At 43.9% G+C, this 25545-nt stretch overlaps 3 protein-coding genes across 3 annotated transcripts; 2 read left to right on the top strand and 1 right to left on the bottom strand.

Annotated features, from left to right (window-relative positions):
* Positions 1–3815: 3815 nt before the first annotated feature.
* On the top strand, positions 3816–4595 carry LOC111258024. Its single transcript, XM_022828733.1, has 3 exons — positions 3816–3837; positions 4039–4377; positions 4453–4595. The coding sequence occupies exons 1-3, from the start codon at positions 3835–3837 to the stop codon at positions 4579–4581; spliced, it is 471 nt and encodes a 156-aa protein (XP_022684468.1). The 5' UTR covers positions 3816–3834; the 3' UTR covers positions 4582–4595.
* An 11108-nt stretch (positions 4596–15703) lies between these two features.
* LOC111257935 lies at positions 15704–17838 on the bottom strand. The gene is made up of 4 exons (XM_022828474.1): positions 17730–17838; positions 17564–17632; positions 16132–17234; positions 15704–16051 (listed from the first exon to the last, which is right to left on the bottom strand). The coding sequence occupies exons 1-4, from the start codon at positions 17836–17838 to the stop codon at positions 15836–15838; spliced, it is 1497 nt and encodes a 498-aa protein (XP_022684209.1). The 3' UTR covers positions 15704–15835.
* Positions 17839–18876: 1038 nt separating this feature from the next.
* LOC101758026 lies at positions 18877–20089 on the top strand. The gene is made up of 2 exons (XM_004975039.2): positions 18877–19627; positions 19779–20089. The coding sequence occupies exons 1-2, from the start codon at positions 18988–18990 to the stop codon at positions 19856–19858; spliced, it is 720 nt and encodes a 239-aa protein (XP_004975096.1). The 5' UTR covers positions 18877–18987; the 3' UTR covers positions 19859–20089.
* The last annotated feature ends 5456 nt before the right edge of the window (positions 20090–25545 follow it).

Below are 25545 nucleotides of genomic sequence, written 5' to 3'. Positions count from 1 at the left end.
TTTGTTCCGTAGGTAACACATCATGAAGTTCTATGCCAGAACTAATGCAAGCACATTGTCAGAAGCATGTTGCTCAATGTTCCTAATCCAGTTTCTTATATCTGCCAATGACCACAGCAAGGTCAGTTGAGGAAGCCAGTTCTTCAATACTTCCAAGAACCAGTAAGATTTTACGTTTTCATTTTAAACTGAACATTAAAGTGCACAATCGCAAATAGGATGTCAGCATATCATGGACAAGAGACAATAAAGAAGAACAGAACATACCCGTTTGCTTTCATCCATGTCTGCTATGTTGCCTATCAACATTTTGTTCACATTGTCAGAAGCATGTTGCTCAATGTTCCTAATCCAGTTTCTTATATCTGCCAATGACCACAGCAAGGTCAGTTTAGGAAGCCAAAGTTTGTTGATTGAAGTTGAAGAATACGCACTATTGAATGATGACTCGTCAGTAACATCATACACAAGCAAATTGCCCATTCCACCCCTGTAGTAGGCTGCATAGTCAAAAGTTTGTAGATTCAAAGCAGTTTCACATAAATAGTTAAAGAACCTGTTCCGCACAGCAAACGAAGCATATTGCGTACCAGTTGTAATAGTTCGAAAACGTTCTTGCCCAGCAGTATCCCAGATCTGCAACTTTATGCGCCTACCATCAAGCTCAATTGTTCTTATTTTGGAGTCAATCCTTTTTGAAGAATAAAACAGAAAGGTATTTTAGAACCACCACGGTAACAGGATTCATATGATATTAATGATGCACTCAAAAACAACTCTTTTTATACTTTATTAACAACTCTTTTCCTCCCCCATGCCAGGCAGCTCCGCCATCATCCCTCCGAGCTGTGGTTTCCTTCATTTTCATACCTACTCATGGAGTCTTCAGGTATCTGCTAAATCTTTAGAAAACGAGTAAAGAAAGAGTAGTTTTTGTAGTTCTCTCTAATTATTTTCTTCCATGTGTAGATACGGTTCCCTTACAGTCAGAAGGTGTTCAGCAAGGTTCTCCACGGATCTGCTCAACTAGAAGGTCTTATGTGACTCATTTTTGTCTGTGTTCTCATCTCTTCCGCTTTCCCAAGCCTGTCATAACGTTTACATCATTTTATTCTTTTCAGTTTGTAAATATTCCATGTAAACAACTACAACATATTTGGATCCTAACCACTCATTGTATTCATTATTACTGACACAGAGTATGTTCAATTTGATTTGTCTCACAGGATAGATACTTGTCAGCGGTTGGTGAATAGGATGCCTATCAACCCGAAGCTAGCTGTATTCGAGAGCACACAGGAGAGGTATGCGCGTGTTTATAATTTCACCGCCTCTCCTGTAGTCCACTGCATTTTCATTGATTCATGGTCTATACTTTATACTTTCATTTTTCTCACTTCAGGTTCGAGGTTCTTCTTCGACCCGAGTTGCGATCATCTTATCCAGTGGGTGGTGGCCCTGGATCGTCTTTTCAACAGCTACCCAACCGAAATGTTCCTCAACAGAGTTATGTTCCTGATGATCCTGGTGCTGATTTTATTGCGGATGACCATGATCCGGGGTGCAATAAATCTGTTCGCCGTATGAGGAATGCTTCTGATGATCGCACCGGGGTTGTAGATCGCCGTAGGAAGAAGTTTCGGTCCTCTCACCGCTCTTCAAAGGAAAAGAATAGTGCAGCTGATAATTCTAGGCGATTAACCGATTATTTCCTTGCCCAGGATGGCACAGAGGTATGTGCCAAATATTAAATTGAATTGTCATGTTACAAATACACACACAATATCTATGCACATATATATGCAGTAATTCCTAGTGTTGTATTATTCTTCTTGTTGCTCTGTGTACATTACTCACTTCTAAAACCTGACATATGTTCCATGTAGTTTCCTTATTTTTTACATGGTTTACTTTTAGTGTCATTTCCTTTTTCCTTGTATATACTCAATTTTACACATCATTACACATGCCAGGCTCCACCAAGACCCAGGAACTTCAATGTTGGTTTGGATGACATGACTAATGTCCCTAAGATTCGTATTCCACGTTTGCGTGATCTCTTATCCCGTCCATTGGGTTGTCTCACTGGTCACCCCTTGCAAGCATTTAATGAACTGTTCGACCAGTTTGACCAAACCTTATCTGAGAACACTTGTGCCATCCAAGCTTCTCTATGCAACATTGCTAGAGCTCCTTATCGTCTAGCTGAAAAGTGCGGACCGGTAATAGAGGAGCTTATTGCTGCCCAGAGGTCGGCTTCTGATCCTAACAATATTGGGGAGACTTCACGAAGGAACAACTCAGGCATCGAAGAGGACTTTGTCGATCCTCACAACGGTGGCACACATCGATCCCCACAATCCATTCTGATTATGTACTTTTTTTCAATTCCTAATCAAATTGCTCCTGAAAGTTTCAACTTATTTTTCTGTACATTACTTTCTGTAGATCAACTATTCGAGCATGGAAACGGCGGTGTTTTCAGGACCTCAAGTTCTTGCTACAGAGATGACGTATTAAGGGATGGCAACGGCCAAAACTTATACAGCACAGGTACTGCCTATCGCATACTACAACAAGCAAAATGCTCGGTAATGACCCTTTACCATAAAAGCTTAACAGCAGTTATTTTGGAAATCTTGGTCACAGATCCCGCCACATCTAAAACTGGTGGCACTACACCTTGCACCAAACCTCATCAAGAAGCTTGCAGGGATGACCATGCACGTACTACTACTTGCTCAGGTTAGCACTATGTAGTCTGAATTTTCTCTTTATCTCTTTTCCAGGTTGTATCCAGGCTTACATTACAATATGCAGCTGTCAGGATTGTTACCCATATGCTCAGCCTTTAATTGTTTAGGAGTCATTTATGTTCTTGCTTAACGCTGTATTCATGAAATTAATTCTTCAGATCATATGCCCCCTCTTCTAGTTTGCCTGACAGCAACCATGATATGAATAGAATCAACAATCTCATTGATGCCATCTATTGTGAAGAGCAATCAAATCATATGCATACTCTCCCTTCATCACGCACTACCCAATTTGAAGACCAGGCCAAAACTGTATGTTTAACTGGAAACGATTACCACCCACTCCATTCGATTCGAGTTGCAATCCTTCTAGCTAATTATTTTCCAACTACATGTTATTTTGACCTTTCCAAAGGATCAAAATAACATGGTGTCAGGTACTTTACATGTGTCAGAACAGAGAACAGGGAAACGCATGACACGGAAGCCTGCTAAATATTCTTCACCCTTCAAGTATGGAATTATGTCCCGTCCTGCACCCAATGTGGACGCAGCAATGAGTCTCTTTGGACACATGTGCGCTGATGACTCCACGTTGAAAAGGTTAGCTTTTGTCCATTTCTAAATCTTATAATAGCCAAACTTTCTATTTCTCCATTTGCTGATTGTAATATCCACAGCATGCCGGTGATCTAGTTTGGTAGCACCCCTTTAACTTGTGACATGATTGCACAATCATTTGCCGATGGTGCAATCCCAGAATCAACTTTTATCACAGGATTTGTCAAATGTCTTAGCTATGATGATTATTGGATCAGGCCCGAGTGCCATGGCTACAGAATTTTTTTTGATGCTGACCTCTCAGTAAGCTTTTATTTTGCCATTCTTTGACACTAGATTTATTAAAATTTTTCCATTCTTTCGTACTTTTTGTTATTCCATGGCATTTCTTTTCTTGAAGGCAATTCTCAATGTTGAGTGGCACAAAAGGGACAGCTCTGAACCCAAATATAGCCAGTTTGCAGCAGTGACAGCCATCCAACGTTGTCTTCCTTTCACAAACTTGAAGAAGACAAAGATGGTACATCTACTATTTTTTTTTGGTTAGCTTTTGTCCATTTTTTTCTGGTCCTCCAATCTGGCCATGACTTTGCTGGTTTCATAATTATGTGTTTGAGTAGCTTCTGCATATGTTGTACTCGTGAATTTAGTTAAGTAGATAAGTCATTGTTATTATATTTTCGCAAAAATAAGTCAATTCTTCTTTTTACACACTGTGTAGATTCTTCTACCAGTTCTACATCAGCACCATTGGTCTGTTTATTGCGTTAACTTTGGCCAATCACGGATTGATGTGCTTGACTCAATGTTGTACACCCCTGAGTCTGACAACAATTGGGACAAGTATCATTTGGAATTTGGGAAAAAAATCATGCACCGACTAAGTGATGCTCTCTCCATTGCTGCACCTCTCAAATTTAAATCATTCAAGAACTGGAGACATGTCCCGGTCAAGGTTCCCGTCCAGAAGGCCATGTCGGACAATGCATTCTTTGCCATGAAGTTTCTCGAGTTCTATGATGGTGATGGCCATGGCTCACTACACACTAGCATCGCTGCTGTAAGTCTTTTCCCAAGACTCTACCCTTTCGCATGCAGTTTCTTACTTTTCATGGCTATATGTCTTTAATTTTAGGAACGATCAAAAGAGTTGCGTGCTGAGACCTTGTATTACCTCACTTTTCATAAGCAGAACAAGGTTGTGGCGCTGCCCGACGAAATCCTTCAGTACCGTCGAGATGATCATCACCCTTTTTTCTATTAGTTTTTTTTGTTCATTACAACCCTTTACTATTTAATTTTTTATTCTTTTGTAGCTGTGCATATTGTACATTCTCATGATTCATATATGAACAATGCTTAGTTTTGTGACTGACATGTGAATACCTCATTTTTGATGTGTATTAATGCTGCTGCGACAGTCCCGACGCATCTCTTTGTTCTGTTTTAAGCATGTATGCCTCTCTTATGAGGCCGCTGCGTCTAGCTTTCCTATCGCTATTGCTAGTCTTTTGTATATTATAAACTGATCGTTTGTTTCATGTTGCTACGGCAATGGAAATGGGACACCAGTAATGTAGCACAAGGTTTCATCCTTTTTGTCGTATATCTGAAGTGCCACATTTGTGGATATACGTCTTTTACTTGCCGTGTGTGTGATGCTTTGTTACTCTATAGAAAATTACGCCAAAGATTTCCACAGTAAAACAAGAGCTCGATTATAGGTAATACTGACTTTGTCTCTTAGCACATTGAGGGAGGTAGGGACGGACAGAAACATCTCTACGCCTCTAAGCAGCACAGATATTCGGAGAAACAAAACTGATTCATTGAAAGGAAGCTGCTATTGCATATCAGTGTTACCCAATGTTCAGTTTCTCCTGTTAGCGTGTGTTGAAAAATCGCAGGGGGCAGAATTTCTCACGCTGCAACATCACATGATCCATTCTCAAACAACCAAAAATGAAATCATGGACCTAACACTGCATAGGGATGTTCTCCGTTGCACTAATTCTTACATATTCTCACACCTTGACTATCGCCACGATCAGAATTCGCATACTGGGGTCGGTACTCAAGAATGTACACAATGACAAGGGTAATGCCTTATTAAAATATTACTCTTATTACAAAAATCAGTTTATGTACTCGATTATTAAGTAAATTATTTAATCGCTACTTGGCTCCCTTGATGTTGTTTTTCACCGTCCAAGCTTGCCGGAAACCTCCGCCTCCGTGTTCTCCCCATTCTGCAAATGTATTATACCACACTATGATAATTCTTCAATATAATAATCTTTTTCTATTGTCCTTCATATTCTTTTCAAATACTCAAAACTCACCGTGCTAATCTCGCCTTCTGTTGTCCCATTCCTCGCTAGTTTGTCCGGAAGCTCCCCTTCCACAAGGCACATCTACTCAAATACTATATCGCTCATAAATTTGTCGTGTTCCTTTTGGAACGAAGTCTGTTTTTCTATGGGCTTTGCCACTTCCTATTCAATGATACATTTGATAATTAAATATGTGACATCTAGTAAATAAAATTACTGAACAAAAACATTATTCCGAGTAAATACACCTGACCTTATTCTCTTTCTTCTTGATTACCTTTCCTTTGCCACCTTCTTCTTTTGTTTTTCACTACTTTCACAAATGTCTGGAACATCCTTCAAGACCGCTCGTTGCTGATAATGATCCCAGTATTCTTCAAAAGACATGTCTCTGCACTTAGGCATCGTTGCACACGGAGGCGTGCTCAGAGGAACTACTACTGGCAATGTTCCCTATATATTACAGAGACATCCAATGCCCTTTTATATACAATGAGCACTGGACGAATCCCGCAAAAACTATTTAATCTAGGTCAACACTTAAGTGGGGTTTAAGGCATGCTAGGCATGCAATGAATGCGGCTAGCCTCACAATCTTTTTTTCACTACAAACAGCTTCTTCTATTAAGGCATGCATGCACGGAGACATACCAAGGATTTTTGTTCCATCCCTTTCCAGCCTTTCCTTAATCACCATGCATGCACGGTTTCAAAGATTGCTTTCCATTGCATGTGCATGAAAAAAACTTCCCATAGTCTCCGTGCTGCATGGTGCATATCCACTGGTGATCATAGACCAAGCCTTTTGCAAGTTTCTTGAAGGTTCAATTTAACCTGCGCTGCATAGAGTTTGGCTGAGGCCTCAAATCGCCGGTCCGTTTTTTCCTCTTGCATCCTTATTTGACTGGTTCTCGTTCACACACACAACAGCTGCACATAGAAAAATTCAAGCTGTTTACAATCGCACTTGGTGGTTGTGAGGGCGTTGAGAAGGACACACAGATATTTTTTTTTCAAGGATTCGGTTGGAGCTTCCTTTTTTCTACCTTAGTCTGGTTACATTCATAAATCATCACACACATACAAACACACCGAAAAATAAAAACAAAACCTTGTCCGAACCAAACATACAAACATTACCTAGCTTAGTAGTTGTCATGATGCCCAAACGGATAACATTGAATTATTTAAATGCGTAGACAACAAAGACTGGAATACACTGTTGACAAAAAATATTTAAATTTATGTACAACGCGTATCTGGTCCTCACCCTTCCATATCCGTGTCCTTAGACTCCTCATCATTGCTCTCGTAATCAATATATTTATTTTCTTGGCACTTCTTTGTGTCCTGCTGTCGCCCTATGTTATGCTCTTCTCCTCCACTATCATGCTGGCTGGCACTACTCTTATGTTGTGCTCCTCGTGGCCTGCCTCTCATTCTGTTCTTCAATACTTCCAAGCGCTCTTTGTTTTGCTGGAGTTTGGGACATGTTCTCGCGTTATGTGTTGCGTAGTACCCACAAATACTGCATTTCCTTGTGCCCTTTTTCACACCTTTGGCTCCCAACGTAATTTCATTCTTTTCAGATGGTGGTATGCTCCGCCCTTTAGTCTTGGCTCTCGTAGGTGGGACTCGGCTGATCAGTCTATCATCATTGGCATGATACTCCAAGGATTATTGCACAAACATTAAATTCAATGCAACAATGGTGATGGCATTAATTATTTCCAAACTCATTCTTCTAACCTCGCCACTGTGGGTTGCACATCCTTCATGCACTCTTGCATCTTTAGTTGTCATGCCTGTTTGGTTGGTTAGCACAACCTCGTTGCGCACAAAATCTCCGCCAAAAGCATCCTGAAATACAATTAACACATCTCTTTTAATATTTCTTGCTGATATGCAAGTTAACTTGTGTCTTTCCCGTATTTACACTACTTCCATTACAAATCATACCAGATTTGTTGCAAGAACCATTTTCCCCTTTATACTCTCTCTGGCTTCATTTCCATCCACGTTCGCTTGTCCCAATTCCTGCTTCACATTGCGTCATTGTTATTGTGCAAATCTTTTTTCCTAGTGCGTTAACTCGCATACACCTGTATCATGATACAAGCCTACCCGGGTAACCCTTTTCGCCAATTGTTCATCATTTGTGTTGTCACCATAGCCAACATCACTTTCACTACAATCTGATAACTCCTGCAAAATCAAACCCAGATGTATGCGGTTAAGTGCCTTGCCATGCAACATACACTTCATGCAACATTTTAGAATTTTTACCTCTCCAAGTGATTCTTGGTGCATGTTTGTTGTGCTTGGCCCGATGTCAAGGGGTATTTCTTTGTTATCTTTGTCAAGCTTTGCCAACACCTCTCTCGTTCTAATGTGCGCAACGCGCGACATGCTCCCAGACCTGACTGCAGCCATTGCTAGGGACGTTAGATCTTTGATTCTGTACAACTGTGTGACTCCATCAGCTCCAACTAGGAGCTTGTCATTCCTGTTGAATCCCAACTCTTGCTGTGCATATTTTGTGTATCTACAGAGAATGTAATGTTGTGGTATACTATTTAGCTGGATTCTCATGAAGGCTCTCAACAAGTGCACGCAGAACAAATCTAAACAACCAAGAGAGTATATGTACTATTAATAAGAAATTGGGATGTACGCTATAAATATTGTAACAGTTTTATCATGTACCTGTATGCTGCCACTCCTTGCACTCGCAATGAAACTCGCCATTTTCTTTGTTTGCACATACTTTGAACTGGTGCTGCCCCCAAGATATTTTAGAAGACCTATTTGTGTGAGTTACCAGATAGCATGTTTCACCCTCTATTGGATTGTCTTCTATATCGAAAGCCGTGCAATCGATCATCTTCTTTTCAAAGTCTTTGAACACATTTCTAGTATAAATTCTTGAAACCTGTATTTCAAATGGCCACTTGCTTCTTGTGAGCCTTTTGCTCTGTCACAGTACAAGTGCAACAGTTAGTTAAGGGAAATGGTGTTTATACACGCACTCCATAAATATGAATTGACACGCTTGTTATATTACCGTTCCATGGTACGACTCTTCAGACTCCTTCATCTTACGTGAATGCATGAAGTCAAGCATTTTTTTGGCGAACCTGTGCAAAGCCGTGTGCTTGTCAACAAAACACTTCTTCATAACAAAATTTGAGCTCTCGCTTCTCTGTGTCGATGCCATCCGACCACAATATTGGTCTTTGAAATATGCCGGCACATACAGTTCTCGCTGGCAGTAAAGGCTATCTAAAGTGCTATCCTTTTGTAGGTCGAACTCATCCAAAAGCTCCTGCCAAGCGGCCTCAAACTCCACAGGGGTGAGTGGGTGGTTTAGCACAGAATAAAATTTGTCCTTGAAATTTTTCTTCGCATACATCCCAAAGAGGTTGGTTAGATGTGGCATGTGCTTGTTCACCACATGCCATCTGCAAATCTTATGAACAACCCCTGGGAACTCTTTGGCAATTGCCACTCCCATTGTCTGGTCTTGGTCTACCACAAGATGCAAATTCATCATTGTTAGTTCTTTAATTGCTCTAAATTGTTGTATATGCTCATGTATCAAATATTTTTATCATAAACATCCATGATGAATATATTACCTGTGAGGATACACCTTGTTCTACTTTGTCCCATGCACTTTTTGAATGCTTTGAACACCCATTCAAAAGTTTCAGCTGTTTCATCTCCTACCAATGCACATCCAAACAATGTATTCTGCAGATGGTGGTTTGATCCAACAAACATTGCTAGTGGCTTCTCATAAATGTTAGTCTTATGAGTTGTGTCAAAGCTCATTGCATCACCAAAATCTGCATAATCGCCCTGCATGCTTGCATGACTCCAGAATAAGCTGTGTATAACACCTTCAGAGTCCAGCATGGGTTCCCATCGGAACTGCGGGTTTTGAGCCTCACAATCCTTGAAGAATTCAATAAGCTTGTTTATGTCATCTGCGTGTTCTTCCCGTACATTAGTGGCCTTCCTGTAAAACAGGTTAAAAAAACTCAACATTTTATCCTTCTAAATTGTAAGTACATTTCATTAACGACACCAATGATCATATACTTTAGCTTGGCATGAACCTTACTATTCAGGAATAACAAACTGAGTGAGGTTCTTTTACCTGTTCTCTATGTCCCGCGATGTTATCGGAACAAGCTCTGCACCCCCATGCATATTTTGCAATACATTCTTTATACTTTGCGTACTCACGCCGGCTTCCTGCAATTCATCAATTATTTGATAAAGTACTGGTTCCGTGCTCTTGTGTGACCTCATTTTCTTGGTTTTCAAAGGCGTATGCAACAGGTGGTTGTGAAATAGGTTTGCATTTTCTATAATCATATCTACTTCGTTGCCTTCACTGTCATACACTCTCGTAAACTTCAGATGAGCTTTGCACTTCATCTTCATTGTTGTCTTGTTCCGTACTCGCAGAGCCTCATCACCTTTATAAAAATCTCCTTTTCCTTCACAGCTACACCTCATCACTCTAGAGAATTTTTTCTTGTTGCACATTTTCACGCCGAACCTGGCCAGTCGTGCATATCTTATGTAGAACGCCTTTGCTTCAGCTTCCGTGTGGAATGACATCCCTTCTCTGGGTATCATATTTGGATCCATGCTTTCATTCTGCTTCAAATAACATTAATTTCAATTAACATCATATACTAATGCACCGTCATATGAATCAATATTTGCGTAGAAAATTCAATTATCATCACAGCCTTAAAGATATGACATAATATATATTTTCACTGACTACTCTCATGCATTTGTGCTTTTTAACTATGCATATAACTGCTTTGTACAATTCAAACAAAGATTTATCATGCATCACTTACGTGTGTTTGTGGTGGAATTTCTTCTTCACTAGCAATCATCTGGTTTGCGTTCAAAGTATCCGGAGGCAAGAACACAACACCCTGTCTTCCCGTTGTAATGGTTTGATCCTCATTACTCCCTTGCTGGCAACCTATCTGTGTGGGCGGAGTTCGAAATCCAGTGCTGGAGCTCTCCAACATCTCCGGAACTTTGATGCAGGAGTCAATAGTGTCTCGTTCTCCCGGCTGGGACGGTTCAAATCGTGGCGGTGACCTTTTCGGCACTTTTGTATTTCTCACGTCGACGGCGACTCTCATGTCGTTCATCTCCAGCCTTTTCGGTGAAGGGCTATCCGCAGAGTCCCTACTCGGCGCGGACGGCCCTGCTTCTTCAAACAATATCCTCCGACAACCCATCACTGGCAAGGTGGTCTGAAAGGTAACAACACATTGCATATCCATTAGAGAACTGTATTTCGCCGATTCCGAGTTTATACAAATATTCAATGACACAACAACCATCTGAAAAAAAAATTGTTTGGAGCTCAAAGCTTGGAAGTTGCACTGTCTAGAGTTCATTGTCTAAACTGAATGGCAATGACCATTCCCACTCTGAAGACCGTACATTAAGACAGTGAACATTGGATAATACTACCTGCATACTGTTGCATACTGAACTTGTACGTTCAAACTGCAACTACAACCTGATTCAGAGTTTGTACAAATATTCAATGACACAACAACCATCTGGTAAAAAAAATTGTTTGTAGCTCAAAGCTTGGAAGTTGCACTGTCTAGAGTTCATTGTCTAAACTGAATGGCAATGACCATTCCCACTCTGAAGACCGTACATTAAGACAGTGAACATTGGATAATACTACCTGCATACTGTTGCATACTGAACTTGTACGTTCAAACTGCAACTACAACCTGATGCATGGGCTATCTCTTTCACTTTCAGTAGTCTGAACCCTGGAGTCCGACTCTCAAGACAGTGAACATTGGTCTGACGTTGGCTCAAGATTTTGATGCACTCTATATGTAAATGATGGGCATCAACATGCAGAATGGGATCTATGATACATAGTCAACAATTGAAAGTAGCTCTTGGTCAAGACAAATTCGGTTTTTTATATTTGATTTACATCTCAAAGTTTGGAAAGTGGCTGTATGAAAGTGGCTGTTTGACTGACCAAACTGAATGCACAGCAGCCCTTCGTTGACGAGGATGCCGTCCGCTGCCCACCTCCGAAATCTGCGGGAGCCCCTGGGCGTCTACGTCTTCTTCGTAGAACGCGAGGACAGCACGGCCATTGCTGCTCGTCTGCGCGGAACCACCCCAGGGGTCGCGGCGTCGCCGTCCTCTGGGCGTTGCTTCTGGCGGGACAGCGGCGTCGTCCTCCCCTGGGCGTCGTGGGCGTCGTCCTCCCCTGGGCATACGGCGGCAGAATTGGAAACTGCAGTTCCAGATGCAAACGTCAAACGCACGGGAGAAAAAAAAGAGACGCGGACGGAGGGTCAGTCGAGCGCGCGGGACGCGCGGGAGGCCGGTGCGTGGAGGGACTCGGGTACAGAATAGCTTATTCTGTACCCTGGGGACCGAATAGCGGAGGCATATATATATATATATATATATATATCCACTTGTGGACATAGAGGTCATATTTCTATCCATTATCTAAAGAAATAGACCTTTGTGATTTTTTGGACTTTCAGATTATTATATTTGTCGAGCCCATCTAAAATCCAACAGGATGCCCGTGCTTTTGAGGTGCAGTTCAGCAGTTTTGCACGCTGCTTTGATTGCAACCTAACTTCTTATTTGCTTGCGTGGAATGCCAAACCAACTTCAATCAGTGTACAGCAATAGTACCTCTGCAAGTGGAACAAATAATGCGCGAGTTGTAATCGTACTAGTGACTACTGTACAGCTAAATAAGAACAAATTTGTTGGACTCAATTAAATGGTAAAGTACCATCACAATCGTCATTTACCAGATTTCAATGCCCACATAAAATGAGCATGCTGACCAATGATTTCATTTGGGGCAGCTACCTTGCTTGTGAGATGGCGAAACAACACGGCGAATTACCTAGCAAATATAAAGGACAACACCGGTGCAAAATGATATCCCGTTGGTAGTCAAATCTCAGTATCTTGCTCCAAAGGACTGAGGAAGATTTATACCGTGTAATTCTCATCTAGATTCTAAGGGGATGTTTGTTCCCACTATGGACTAAAATTTGGATTGAAATGTGTACTTTAGTTGGACTAAACACCCAAACACTTGGACTAAAAGTAGGACTACAGCCTTTAGTCCTTTAGTCCACAAAACTGGACTAAAGGGGGTTGGGGACACCCCTACCCCTCATTTACTATCGGTCCCCCCCTCCCCGAACCCTCCCACCCCCGCTGCCGGTTGCTCCCCTACCCACCAGCCGCCTCGCCGTCGGCCTCCCTCCGCTGCCCCCGCCGTCGGCCTCCCCCCCCTCCCGCCGTGCAGCCGCCGCTCCACGAGTACTTGGCGGCCGAGGCGTGGTGCCGCGACGAGATGACAACAATCATGGTAGGGTCCGCGTGAGAGGGAAGCCCAGCGGGGCGGCGGCGGCGCTAGCGGGGAAGGGGCCACCAAGCGGTGGGGGCAGTAGGGTCGAGTAGGATCGGTGAGGCAAGGGTGGGGTCGGTGGGGAAGAGGCAGAGGAGGTTCCGGCGAGGGAGGCGGAGGTGGCGCTAACCCGCGCTCTGCACTCGTGGAGCCCCGGGATCTTAGCCGGGCGGTGGCATAGAGGGAGGGACGGAGGGAGGGTGGCGTGGAAGGACGGCGGGAGGTGGCACGGAGGGGTGGTAGGGAGGGAGGTGCTAGAGGAAAGAGGGAGGGCGGTGGCGCGGAGGAATGGCGAGCGGTGCGCAAAGGGGCAGCGCATGGACGGTAAGGAAAGGAAGAAAGGGAGGCCGGCGGCGCGGAGGGGTGGTAGTGAGGGAGGTGCCGGAGGAGATGGGCGGTGCTTGGTGACCGGAGGAGGCAGCGTAGGGATAACAAGTGGGTTGGGAATAAGGATAAAAGGGTCTTTGTTTAACAACATTTAAGTACTTTAGTCCACTTTAGTCAAGGAACCAAATAGCTACTTTAGTCTACGGACTAAACTTTAATCCATGAACCAAAGGAACCAAATAGGATCTAATTTTGCAGATTCAGTACTTTAGCAAGATGTTTTTGATTAAAAAATTTCACGATTTTCTAAATGTCCAAGACCTCCACTAGTATTTTAGTGCTGGCAGCTGCGAGATATGCTCACACGACGGCCCCTACTATAAATTTGGGCTGCTAAGCGTGTCACTGGTTTTAAGGCTGACTGCACCGCGGCGATCTGCAAAGGACGCGGTTAAGGGGTTGGCTCACTTGTCAGAAGGGTCGGTTAAGGGGTTGGCTCACTTGTCAGAAGGGTTTGTCAGAAGGGTTTTTACAGGCGCTGGAGGACATAGGTGCTGGAGGACATGGATGTTGCCGCCGCATTGCCTGTATCACGCCTGGGAGAGAGAGAGAGTGGGCAGCGGCGGGGTGGGCGGGGCCCGTGGTAGGCGAAGAGAGAGCGTAGCGTAGCGGGGTCAAACGCTGGGTATCCAGGTTTCCTGTAGCGAACGCTCCAGTGAAGATGGGGATAGCGTGCTGCGGTGCAGTGCATGCACCTCTATCTTTCCAGTTGAGGCGTCTTTGCAGACTCCGGGTGCGGATAGTCTAAGAGGCTTTCTTCACCTGTTCGTGCCACTGCAAAGATATTTCAAATGTCAAGATATTTTTCAGGGCTTCGTAATAAACAAGTCCTAAAATTACTATATGTCGACAACCGGTCACCAAATTAAAATTCTGAAAGCGGTACTGTAATCCTAGCCTATTGGAGTACTATTTATAGAATTTATTACTGCAAGCCCAACTATCTGGCCACCTATAATTCTTGGTGATGCCACTGAAAAGACAATTCTTTGTGTAAGGAGTAGGTGGATTGAGACAACGAATTTCATTGGCGTTGAAGGTTTGTCTCAACTAGTACATACATTATCTCTCCCGAAAAAGAAAGACACGTACATAATCTCAAAAGTTGGAACTTGGAAGAAAACACGTTAAAAACATTGGCAAAACTCCTTTGGACAGTTTGGAGCCGTACTGTTTGACACCATGGTACAATTCAATAGTCTTTTAAACTCTTTGAATTTATTGATTGTTACATACTCCCTCCGTACTCAAAAAAGTCGACGTTCTGGGTCTTTGGCCCGTTTTTACAAAGCTTGACGTTGTGCCATGGCAGGGTGAACTTTGGACTGGATTGCCCCTAGCCGACACCGCCCGTTCGCTTCGATTGCCCGTCCGGCCGTCCGCCCGTCTTCACTCCCCATTAATTGCGTCGCCTCGATTCACGCTGGCAGCTGGCTTCAGCACGCTCGCCACTCCTTCATTTGCCTCAGCACGATCTCCCATAGCACGCTCGCTCCTTCATCTTCCTCTCCACGCTCAACTCGCTATTAGAGTTCGTTGCTGTTCCTTGCCGCCACGAATGGATCACTCGCGCCGCACGCTCGCCATGACGCTCGCCACATGCTAGCCGGAAGCGCGCCACGCGCTCGCCGCTCGCTCGCCTGTACGCTCGTCGCAGGGCGCTCGCCGCGTGCTCGCTGCTCGCCGCGCGCTCGCCATCGCGGCCTCGTCGGAGTCCGTTGCGGAGGAGGTGCTCGCCGTCGCGGCCTCGTCGGTGTTCGCGGACTCGGATGAGACGTTCGCGGACGTCGAAGAGGTGCCGGACTCCGTCGAGCAGGTCGCGACCTCGTCGGTGTTCGCGGACTCGAATGAGACGTTCGCGGACGTCGAAGAGGTGCCGGACTCCGTCGAGCAGGTCGCGGCCTCCGTCGACATGGTTGCAGACTCAGTCGACATGGTGCCCGACTCCGTCAAGCCTGACTCCGTCGAGTCTCTATGCCCTCGCTGTGGCACGTTCCACGCTGGCGGTGTCTTCGGAGAAGCTTGCTACCAAGCTCGCCGGAACGCACGCAGGTGTGGCCGTTGTGGACTTCTACACGAAGATTACGATATGCTAGTAAAGTGGTTCCATCTAATGGACAAATTCGATTGCGAGTTCTATATTCCTGATGTGGCCAAACTTGAAATGGATGGTACTAGAATCAAGTTGACTGATGACGTTTTGAAGAAGGTGGAAGAGCATATTAAGAAGCAGCAAACAAAGAGCACTAAGGTACAGTACAGCATCTCTCAATTTGGCCATTGCAAACCTAAGATACACTCATCTAATAATTTGCATAAACTTGCATCTTCTAATTTGTTACAGGAAGACTAGCAAGTGATTCGGCTAGCAATGAAGCTTCACAAGGGATTTGCAATGGCAGCCTCTTTTCCCTCTCTAGTGCTTGTTTGTTCATGTGAGGAATCTTGATTTTGTTGCAACCTTTTACCTTCATTGCTTCCTTCAAAACAGTTTGTAGTGTGACAAAGATCCTATTTGCTTTCTTTGGACAGTACTCCAAAAATGCCTACAAAAAACAGATTATAGTGAGTAGAGTACTTTAGTTGTTCAAGATCAATTTAATCAATCGAATGGATGATCATTTACCTCTTGCACTGCTGGAATTAGATCTTTAATTGTCTTAGCATCTTTCTTGTATTGAATGGCTTGAATAGCTCGAAAAAACCCCAAATCTAGAATGTTAAAATCTGGAGAATTGGGTGGTTGACATATAAGCCTAATGTCAAACCCATCTTGCTTTGCAACCGCACAAAAATGAGGATCATCAACTTTTAAATGAGATGGAGCATTATCTTGTTGAATGAATATTGGCTTGTTGACATCTTCTCTTGGCCACTTTGCTCTAATTGCAGGCAACACTCTATTTATCATGAAATCTCTTATCACATCCCTTGTGATTGATTGAATTGGTTTGATTACTTCCTCTCCACGAAGACGGTTGTGGCTTCCTCTAATAGCTTGTTCAAAATTGACTAGTGGAAAGCAACCTATTTTGCCATCAAACACACATACTCCATTTCTAAATCGTGGCCGAGCACATACACATAAGAACATGATCCTAGGGATGTAGTTCTTGTTCTTGCAAAGGCGGTGTGGTTCATCTTCCTCGGGTAGCAAGTAGTACCTCTCTGATTTTTGAGTGAGGTAGAACCACTTCTCATCAATAAACACAAAGTCAAAGAAATCCTTGAACTTTGGATCATCAAGCAAACCTTGATCAATCATGTCAATGCACCACTTCAACCTAGTCTTCTTGTTATCATCAGTGAGGTAAGGTTTGATGCTACTAGAGTGGCGCCTAATGAAACCCCTTTTCAAATACCTTTGTATCCTAGATTTGCTAATACCAAGTTTACTAGACACATCTTCTATGGTCATCCTTTGCTTGAGAGGAATATCCCGCAACTTTTCCAAATCTAGAGGGATTGCTTTGCGGCCACTTCTACCTTTCTTTAGATTAGGAACCACGACCGGAATGTTTTGAGAAAGTTGGTTTTTACCTTGCCTCCATATGCGCTGAACTGATCTAATTTTTACTCCAAATTGGTTAGATACAATTGTTGTATCATGGTTGCCTAGTTTCCCATTTTTGCTTCTCATCAACAATGCTTGATACACTGGTTGTCTAACACGATCAGAATAGTCATTCTTCGGTTGGTGTAGTGGAACGGGAGCATCACCATCTTGTTCTAGCAAAACGAAAAAACAAGCTTTTTAATAGTGCAAAGTAGTCACGGCATGATGTAGTTAAAGGAAAAAACCAATCATTTTTAATAATGATAACAACAAGCTTATTTACAGTCCAAAGTAGTCACGACATGATGTAATTATAGGGAAAAAAACAATCATTTGCATGGGGTGCTGTTCATATAAATGAGAAAGGTTGCCGTGTAGGCACGGCATGACTAGTAAAAAAAAACAGCTCCAAATTAGGCACGGCATGACTAGTAAAAAAACCAGCTCCAAATTAGGCACGGCATGACTAGTAAAACAAAAAAACAAAGTGAGAGGACTGTACCAGTGAGGTTTTGTACGTAATCAAAGTCAACAGCTCCAAATTCATCTAATGGTAAGTTCAAATCTATTCCTGTTGAAAAGGAAAGACCACACTTAGAAAGGAAAATAATTTGCATGGGGTGCTGTTCATATAAATGAGAAAGAACAAACTGAGAAAGACACATTACTGTGGTTCTCATCTTCCAAAACTGGCTCGTTGAGATCGATGGGAAGGTTGCCGTTGTCATCTTCTTCCAAACGAACATTTAGATCAAAGGCAGGGAAAAAAGCACTCATTGCTCGGTTAAGTGGGCAGAGAAGATGGCAAGAATAGATGGTTGAGAAAGAAGGAAAGAGAGGCGTTTAAGCAAGCAAGCAAATGGCGTGGAGAAGAGAGAAAGCAAGTTGCCGCATAAATAAGCCAGTGGCGTGGAGTACAGGCAGCTCAAACATCGGTCTTCTTATTCCAAACGAGCGTGAACCATCAGCTATCCGAGTGCGCAGGCATTAAACGAAAATGAAGCAAGTGCCAAACGAAAATGAAACAATTGCCCCGCGCGCATGCAAGACTGCTGTCCGCGCCAAGCGAAAATGCAGGCGCCAAGCAAAACTGCTGTCCGCGCGCGCCACGCAGGGCGAACAGTGCCACGCAGCGGACCATCGCCATGCAAAATGAAGTGGGCAACAAAAAAGGTGGGGCAGCCGGGATTCGAACCTGGGGCGCAGCAATGCAGGCTCCGCGCACTAGCCAATTGAGCTGGTTAACTTTCTCGTACAGAGAGCAAGCGCAACCATATTTATTAGAGGCAAAGAAGGAAAACTAACCCCTAATTAATCACTCCTTGGTTACCACAATCCTGTCCTAAACGTCAGGTTTTTTGGGTATGGAGGGAGTAAGCCCGCATCTAATTTATTGATTGTTATAATTAATCAGTTCCAGATTCGTTCCCTGCCTCCAAATTAATGCGCTGTTTGTACAAGCATTCTGATTTCTGAGTAAGGTTCTTGCCTGTGTTATTAGATTTTCATTAAATAACAATCTATTGCTTCTATGCTGATTTTGGCTAAAAACTAATTTAAGTGCATAGCCATGAATGGTCCCGAACGCGCACCGCCGACGGTCATGGTTAACGTCCCTGCATGGCTACCATTTGGATGTAGTAAAAGAGGCGTGTAGCCAGGCCATGGGACAGGTTACACACCCCTATTTTTGGGTTCTTGTTTCTCCTTGGTCACCTTGATATTAGGGGGAGCATCACCTCCCCTCTCTTCTTGTCGACGTCTCCCCCTCCCTCTCCTTCCTCCAGCACCAGCGGCAGCTGTCGGACCACGACAGCTGCTGTGAAGCACAATTTTCTTCAGGGGAGGAGGAGGAAAGGAGACGACGCCACGTTTAAGCCAACAATTTCTCGTCAGACCGCAATAGAGAGCACAGCGATAGAAGCCATGGGCAGCAACGGTCGAGAGCACAGGCGTGGCGTCCCACGCCCGCCGCCATTATCACTTTACAGGGACTGGGAGGAAGAGGAGGTCGTCAAGGCCAGCAGGCCCACGCTGTCGTCGCCGGTCCAGCCGACATCGACCGCGGCGGCGGCCGGCAACACCAACAAGAAGAAGCTGACCAAGCAGCTGTCCATGAAGGAGACCACCCGGGAGGTCAAGTGGGAGAAGCGGCGGCGGCAGATACAACGGCAGAGGAGCAGCATGGGCCTGCACGAAGCCGACGATAACACGGCCGCCGGTGGCGGAGGTGCCTGTCCCGGCGACGGCGAGGCAAGCTCGAGCACGGAGCGGGTGGCCAAGCGTCTGACGGACGAGGACCTCGACGAGCTGAAGGGGTCCATGGATCTCGGCTTCAGGTTCGACGAGCAGAAGGGCGGCCAGGACCTCTGCGACACTCTCCCCGCCCTCGATCTCTACTTCGCCGTCAACCGGCAGCTCTCCGAGCCCAAGATGCGGTGGTCTACCAGCTCGGCGCCGTCTCTATCGGCGACCAAGTCGTCACCCAACCTGTGCGGCACGCCATGCCCGGGTAGCCCTTGCGCGCACTCTAACCCCATGGACTCGTGGAAGATTTGCAGTCCAGGTAATTTGCAATTTTCATTTTTTTTGCAGTTTCTTACTATATACCGTGAAATCCAATCTCTAAGACGTTCATTCGGAATCATCTATCTTGGCATTAAATTGTAATATTGTATTGATTCTTTTCTTTTCCTTTGATGGTTTTGATGCAACAGGTGACAACCCTCAGCTTGTGAAGACAAGACTTAGGCACTGGGCTCAAGTAGTGGCTTGTTCAGTGAAGCACTCCAGCTGATCGTCACAGTGCCCTAGCTATGCACTCTTCTTCGATACCTACTTGTACAAGTGATTGCCGCGTTAGATCGATGGCGATGGAGAGAAGTCGTGACCGAGTGATACCTACATTACAGAGTGTGACCAGCCGGTTCCTCTGATGCCCATGGTAAAATTGTTGTGTATAGATTTAGCATACGCGTGTTGGCAAAAATATACATATTCAATGATCCGTCCCTGACTGCAAGGACAGTTTCATGGCAAAATCTTCCCCCTCGCACGAGAACTACCTACCATTCCGCCGATTCTTTATTATTGATGCAATAGGGATTTTATTTCTTTTGATTCTTGTTGTCAAAAACTTTAATTAACAATTTAAGTATCTAAATAACTTTAAATTTTTAAAACAATCTTGTTGAAACCTACAATTTTGGTACAAATTTCCATTTGAATCTATATAATTTTTTTTATAAATTTATAAAAGAATAATAAAATTCAAATTGTGAACGCGAGAAAGTACTTGAACCGATGCAGACACCAGCTCAAAATAAAAGCAACAGATAGCTCAAAATTAATCCATGTCGGATCTTGTTAGGAACCGACGCCTCGTAAAAAAAGCCAGCACCATAGTTTCCAAAGTGGAAAAAATTGCATGCAGTCGGGCTGCAGACGGAGCGCCCTGCAGTCCGTCGCCCGATACCCTCCGCGTGGGATCGGATGGAGGCACCCTCGCTCGGCTCGATAGTCCCTGCCTCGTTGACGTGTGTGCCGTCCGCGTGGTACTTTCTGTCCGCGGCTCAGCTCGGCTCGCTCATCGTGCGTCCACCACGATCCTCGCGATCGGTTGTGCTCTTCAACTACCCCGGCAACGGCACTGCCATATCCATTCTCTCCATTGTTTCTTTCATTCGTTCATTCGGTGATTCCACAACAACAATTAGCAGATACAAACGTCAATGAGCCAATTTGTACAGGCGAATAATGCTGTTACATATAATTCCCAAGTGCAGAAAGCCCGGAACACAGTGCAAATGAAAATAACAAATAATGTTGTTACATATAATTCTCAAACAATATAAATGAGTTACATGACTGATATAGATAACAAATATATGGTCCCAACACAGCACAAATGAAAAATAAAATTCTATGTAACACAACAAGGTCACTTGTTTTCTTGATTTGGCATTCCATCAAAATTTAATTTCTTAACAGCAGGCTGTAATGTTGCAACTTGATCAACTCCAAGTAATAGATTTGTATATCCTCCTTGGATATACGGAACTGTAAAGTTTGGCATATCCTTCTTGGGTCAATGGAGCTGCCATGGAGGAAGATTGTCCGTACACATTATTTGCAAAGTTTGGCATTGTGCTGCTATCATCAATGGTACCATCGTTAAGATCCTGTACGATAGAATATGAAATTGTGTATAAAAAGTTACATGTAAGCAAATATAATATGAAAAGTGAATATATTCCAAATCATATGACTTACGATAAATTTCTCTAGGTCAGCATCTTCACATCCTTCATATCTATTATTTGCTGCATTTATTGAATCTTGCCCTATATTAAAAAAAGAGAGAGGGATGCTAACTAGTGCTACAAGATTAAACGGTGGCTAGAGAGTCGTTTGTTTAAAAAAATATTGTTTTTTACTAAGAGTAAATTGCATCCACCATACACAACTTATTGTATTGTATCAGTTTAGTCCAACAAATTACAAAACCTGCAAACAGATGTATAAAGTTATCATGTACCACTAGTAGAGAACTCACCTTCCATGCACCCCATTTTGTCCCGGTTTAAAGTTGGCCCCGGACAAAAGGTTCACCAACCGGGACTAAAGCTCGGTCACTGATGGGGGCTCACCAACCGGGACCTTTTATCCTGGTTGCAAAGGCTAGTGGAAAAAAAGACACTGAGAGGCCTTTTATCCCGGATTGAAACACCAACTGGGATAAAAGACCCCCTTTTATCCCGGTTGGTGTGGGGGTCTTTTATCCCGGTTGGAAATCCAACCGGGATAAAAGGGTCCCCACGAGTTAATACAAAAAGATTGCATCCCCTATATAGTTAGATGTGCTGTGTAGGTGGGATGGCAAGGAAGCTACGCACGAGGCTGGAGGTTATGGGTTCGAATCCCACGCAGCGCGCACGCCCATATTTTGCGTGAAAAATCGCATGACTTGTGAATTATACTTGTGACTTGTTAAAAATCGCGTGTGGGGGGCCCTCCCAGGAATTTTTTTTTTGCAGCGCCTGGCATCACTAGTAGAGAATTGGCCTTTAGTCCCGGTTGGTAGGGTGCATATCTCCCGAAAATCCATCCGGGATAAACCAACCGGGACAAAACGGGGGGTCTTTAGTCCCGGGTCTTTCAACCAGGAGTAAAGGTCACCCTTTAGTCCCGGTTGGTGTCACCAATCGGGACTAAAGGGCCTGCCACGCCAGGCGCGGGACAGGCCCTTTACTCCCGGTTGGTAAAAGCAACTGGGAGTAAAGGGTTACCCTTAGTCCCGGTTGGGTTTCCCAACCGGAAACCCAACCGGGACTAAATGGCGCCCTGCATGGCACCCTGCCTGGCACCTGAAATTTTCATGCATGCATCACGTACGTAATACCGCGGCCCTTTTGTTAACCTTTAGTAGTTGAGATTTTTTATAGAATGAAATCAACTAGTATTTAAACGAATGAAATTTGTAATTATACAATTACTATATATATACACAATTCATATACACAATTCAACTAGTACAAATCGATCATAATTAGCGCATATTATATATATAAATAAATCAAAGTATATATCTACAATCTTCCCGTCGAGGTGTTGCTGATCGGAGTGTCTAATTGTCGTCCATCATAAGAAAATTCTCCTTGTGGATTTAGCACCTCATCCATTAGGAATCCAATGAGACCTTCACATATTGTTGCTACTCTTTCTTCATTCAAGAGTCATTGTAGAATATTTAACATCTATAATTTGGAAATTTGTGAATGTTATACGAAAAAATAAATATAAGGAGCTAGAAAATAATTAACTAGTGATAGTTTTATTTTACGTACTTTAAAGTTGTGAGGCGTCATCTTTAGTCCCTTGGGTTCCATAAAACTGTGCATGTGCTCACAGATGTAGTAGCCACATAGATTATTCCCGGGTTCCTATCTTAAGCACTTCAGTGCGGAAAAAAATAAGTTATGAAATATTCGTGTTATACAATGTAATAAATGTGCAGACTTCATACATACCGGGAAGTCTGTGTTCCATGTTAGTTTTTCTTTGAATGGACCTTTGTGTGTCCTTATGAATTGTTTCCATGCGCTGTGGGTTAGAATAATGAATGATATAGTATAACAGGGATAAAATTTAGGAAACAAACTTTTGCATAGAGATAAAGGTCTAGAATGATTACAAGCCTAGCATGTCTTGCATGTCTTGGTACTCCACCGGATCTTTCCTCAATGAATCGAAGACAGTGACGTGGCTTCTTTCAGGCTCAATTATAATAAGGATCTAGTGGAAGCTGCGTACGTAAAATGTTCATGCATATTAGAGCTAACTAACATGTAGAGATAAGGAAAAAGACATCGAAAGTAGACGGTATACACACACTTACTTGAAGTTGTATGGAAGTAGTATGAAATCCTTGAATGTTTGTTTGTCTAGGAAATCGTATACTTTCACCAAGGTTTTTTTCAGCGCTAATTGTATCTGTTGTTGGTTAACTACAGATGGATCCATGAAGCCTATATGTAGGTACGCCTCTCGTCGGCACATCTGAATTAGCATCCTACGTAAAATGGAAGACGAAGTTAGTACGGTGACGCACGCCAAAATTTACATGTAGAGATAAACGGACACTTACAGAACCCAAGCGCTGATTAGAGAGACGTCTAGGGCATCATGATGGTACACTTCGTATATATTCTTGAAGTCTAGCCACAGCACTTTCTCACCTTCATCGTAAAAATCTATCGGTTTTACCTTCAGGCCGAGCATCTCCCTCGAGTCGGTGGATGCCATCATGTACCATTGATGGAATGCATACATCGTTGTTGATAGCTTCCATACTAGATTGGGCCTTACAAGAGGTTTGCCTAGCTCATAAGGCCATCTCGGCTCAGGGGGCGGTGCAGTTGGCGTCTCAACTTGCCCTAAGAATTCATCAAGTCCCAGACCTGTTTCTTGCATGAATTTCAATACTTCTGCTTGTTGATCCAAGGGCATTGCTGCTACCCTTTGAGCGTCTTTTTTTGATAAATGGCTGAGGTCGGGGACAGCACCACTGGAAGATGACTTTCTTTTCCTTTTGTCCTTTTCATCAGCCTTTACTAAAGCCCGTTCATAGTTTGATAAGAGTGGTATCCTTTTCTTGGCTCCTTCTTCCATCCTGATAAAAAAGTTTAAATCTCTTCGATTTACTGGCGGTGGCTCCATCTCCCTTGCTTTTTTTTCTTCAGCTTGTTTCTTGAACCACTCACTAGCCTCTCGTTGGATTTCTGCCCACTGTTCCGCATGAGTCATTGCCTCCCAGCATTCCTTACGAGTCACTTCAGGCTCCTTTGTTTTCTTCTTTCTGTATCTTTGCCTGGGAGGCGGTGCTCGTGACTTCTTTAGTGGTGCTGTGGGTTTCTTCATGGGGGCGGCTCTTGGTGCCGGCGACGGTGATAGGGGAGGGGTGTTGTTATTGTCATCGTCGCTCCCACCACTAGAATGTGGTGGAGATGGAGACCTTGATAAAGCAGGAAAGGACGGTCCTGAAGCAGGTTGTGCAGGAGATGACGGTCTCGAGCTATGAGGAGAAAGTCGCTGTTGGGGATCTACGGGGAGCGGTCTTGAGCTCTGAGGAGATGGCTCCGTGTCGGGAATAATGATGTAGCATTTTTACCATAAAATGATCCCATGAAGCGCATCTGCCAGTGTCTTTTCCCCGTCACCTCCCGGGAGGTCGAGCTCTAGGCCTTCATATTGCCTATCAACAATTTTCTCTACGCGGACGCTGGCGTAGCCAGGTGGAATCTCCATGCCATGACTGCTCTGCCCCGCTAGGGTTGCTAACGTACTTCCGTACGCTACCTGTACATATAGTAGAAGTAAACAAGTTATTAAACTCTGATCACGAGGCGTGGATCAATTGACAAGATTGCATAAATATTATGTATAAGTATACCTTAATAGTGAGGTTGCCGACTGGTGCATACAGCTCACATGTGGTGCGTTGCGTGATGGCATCCACGGGGAACCGTTGCTCCTCCACAGGTAACCTGGGCGTCTGCGCATCGGGAACCCCTGTAGAAGCACAACTGCTCAAGAGGCGTTGAGAAGGGCTGGCGTAGTTTGGATTCGGCAATGCTCCAGATTGGGCCAACTCCGCAACTACGTGGGCCACTCGACGATTGATTTCCTCCAACATTCTTTGTTCTTGTGCCTGCACTTTGGATTCTAGCATCTGCCGCCAACTCTCCTCGATCTGTTCCTTTCTTCGCTTGTGGCTTCTGTACGATGCGCTGTCACCTCGGAAAGAAAACTTCCAAGGAATGACCCCGAACCCTCAGCAACGTTCTGGGTGCTCGGGATTACCGAGGCCAATGTGAGCTCATCATTCTCTCGGTCCACCTTCAACCTCCCAGTCTTAGAATCTTCAATGTTCTTCATAAGACATTCGGCCTTCTCACGTATTGTGTCATTGAAAATCAACGTCCC

The sequence above is a fragment of the Setaria italica genome, chromosome VII (assembly GCF_000263155.2).
Source record: "Setaria italica strain Yugu1 chromosome VII, Setaria_italica_v2.0, whole genome shotgun sequence".
NCBI classification, from domain to species: domain Eukaryota; kingdom Viridiplantae; phylum Streptophyta; class Magnoliopsida; order Poales; family Poaceae; genus Setaria; species Setaria italica.
This window is presented reverse-complemented; position numbering and strand designations above follow the sequence as displayed.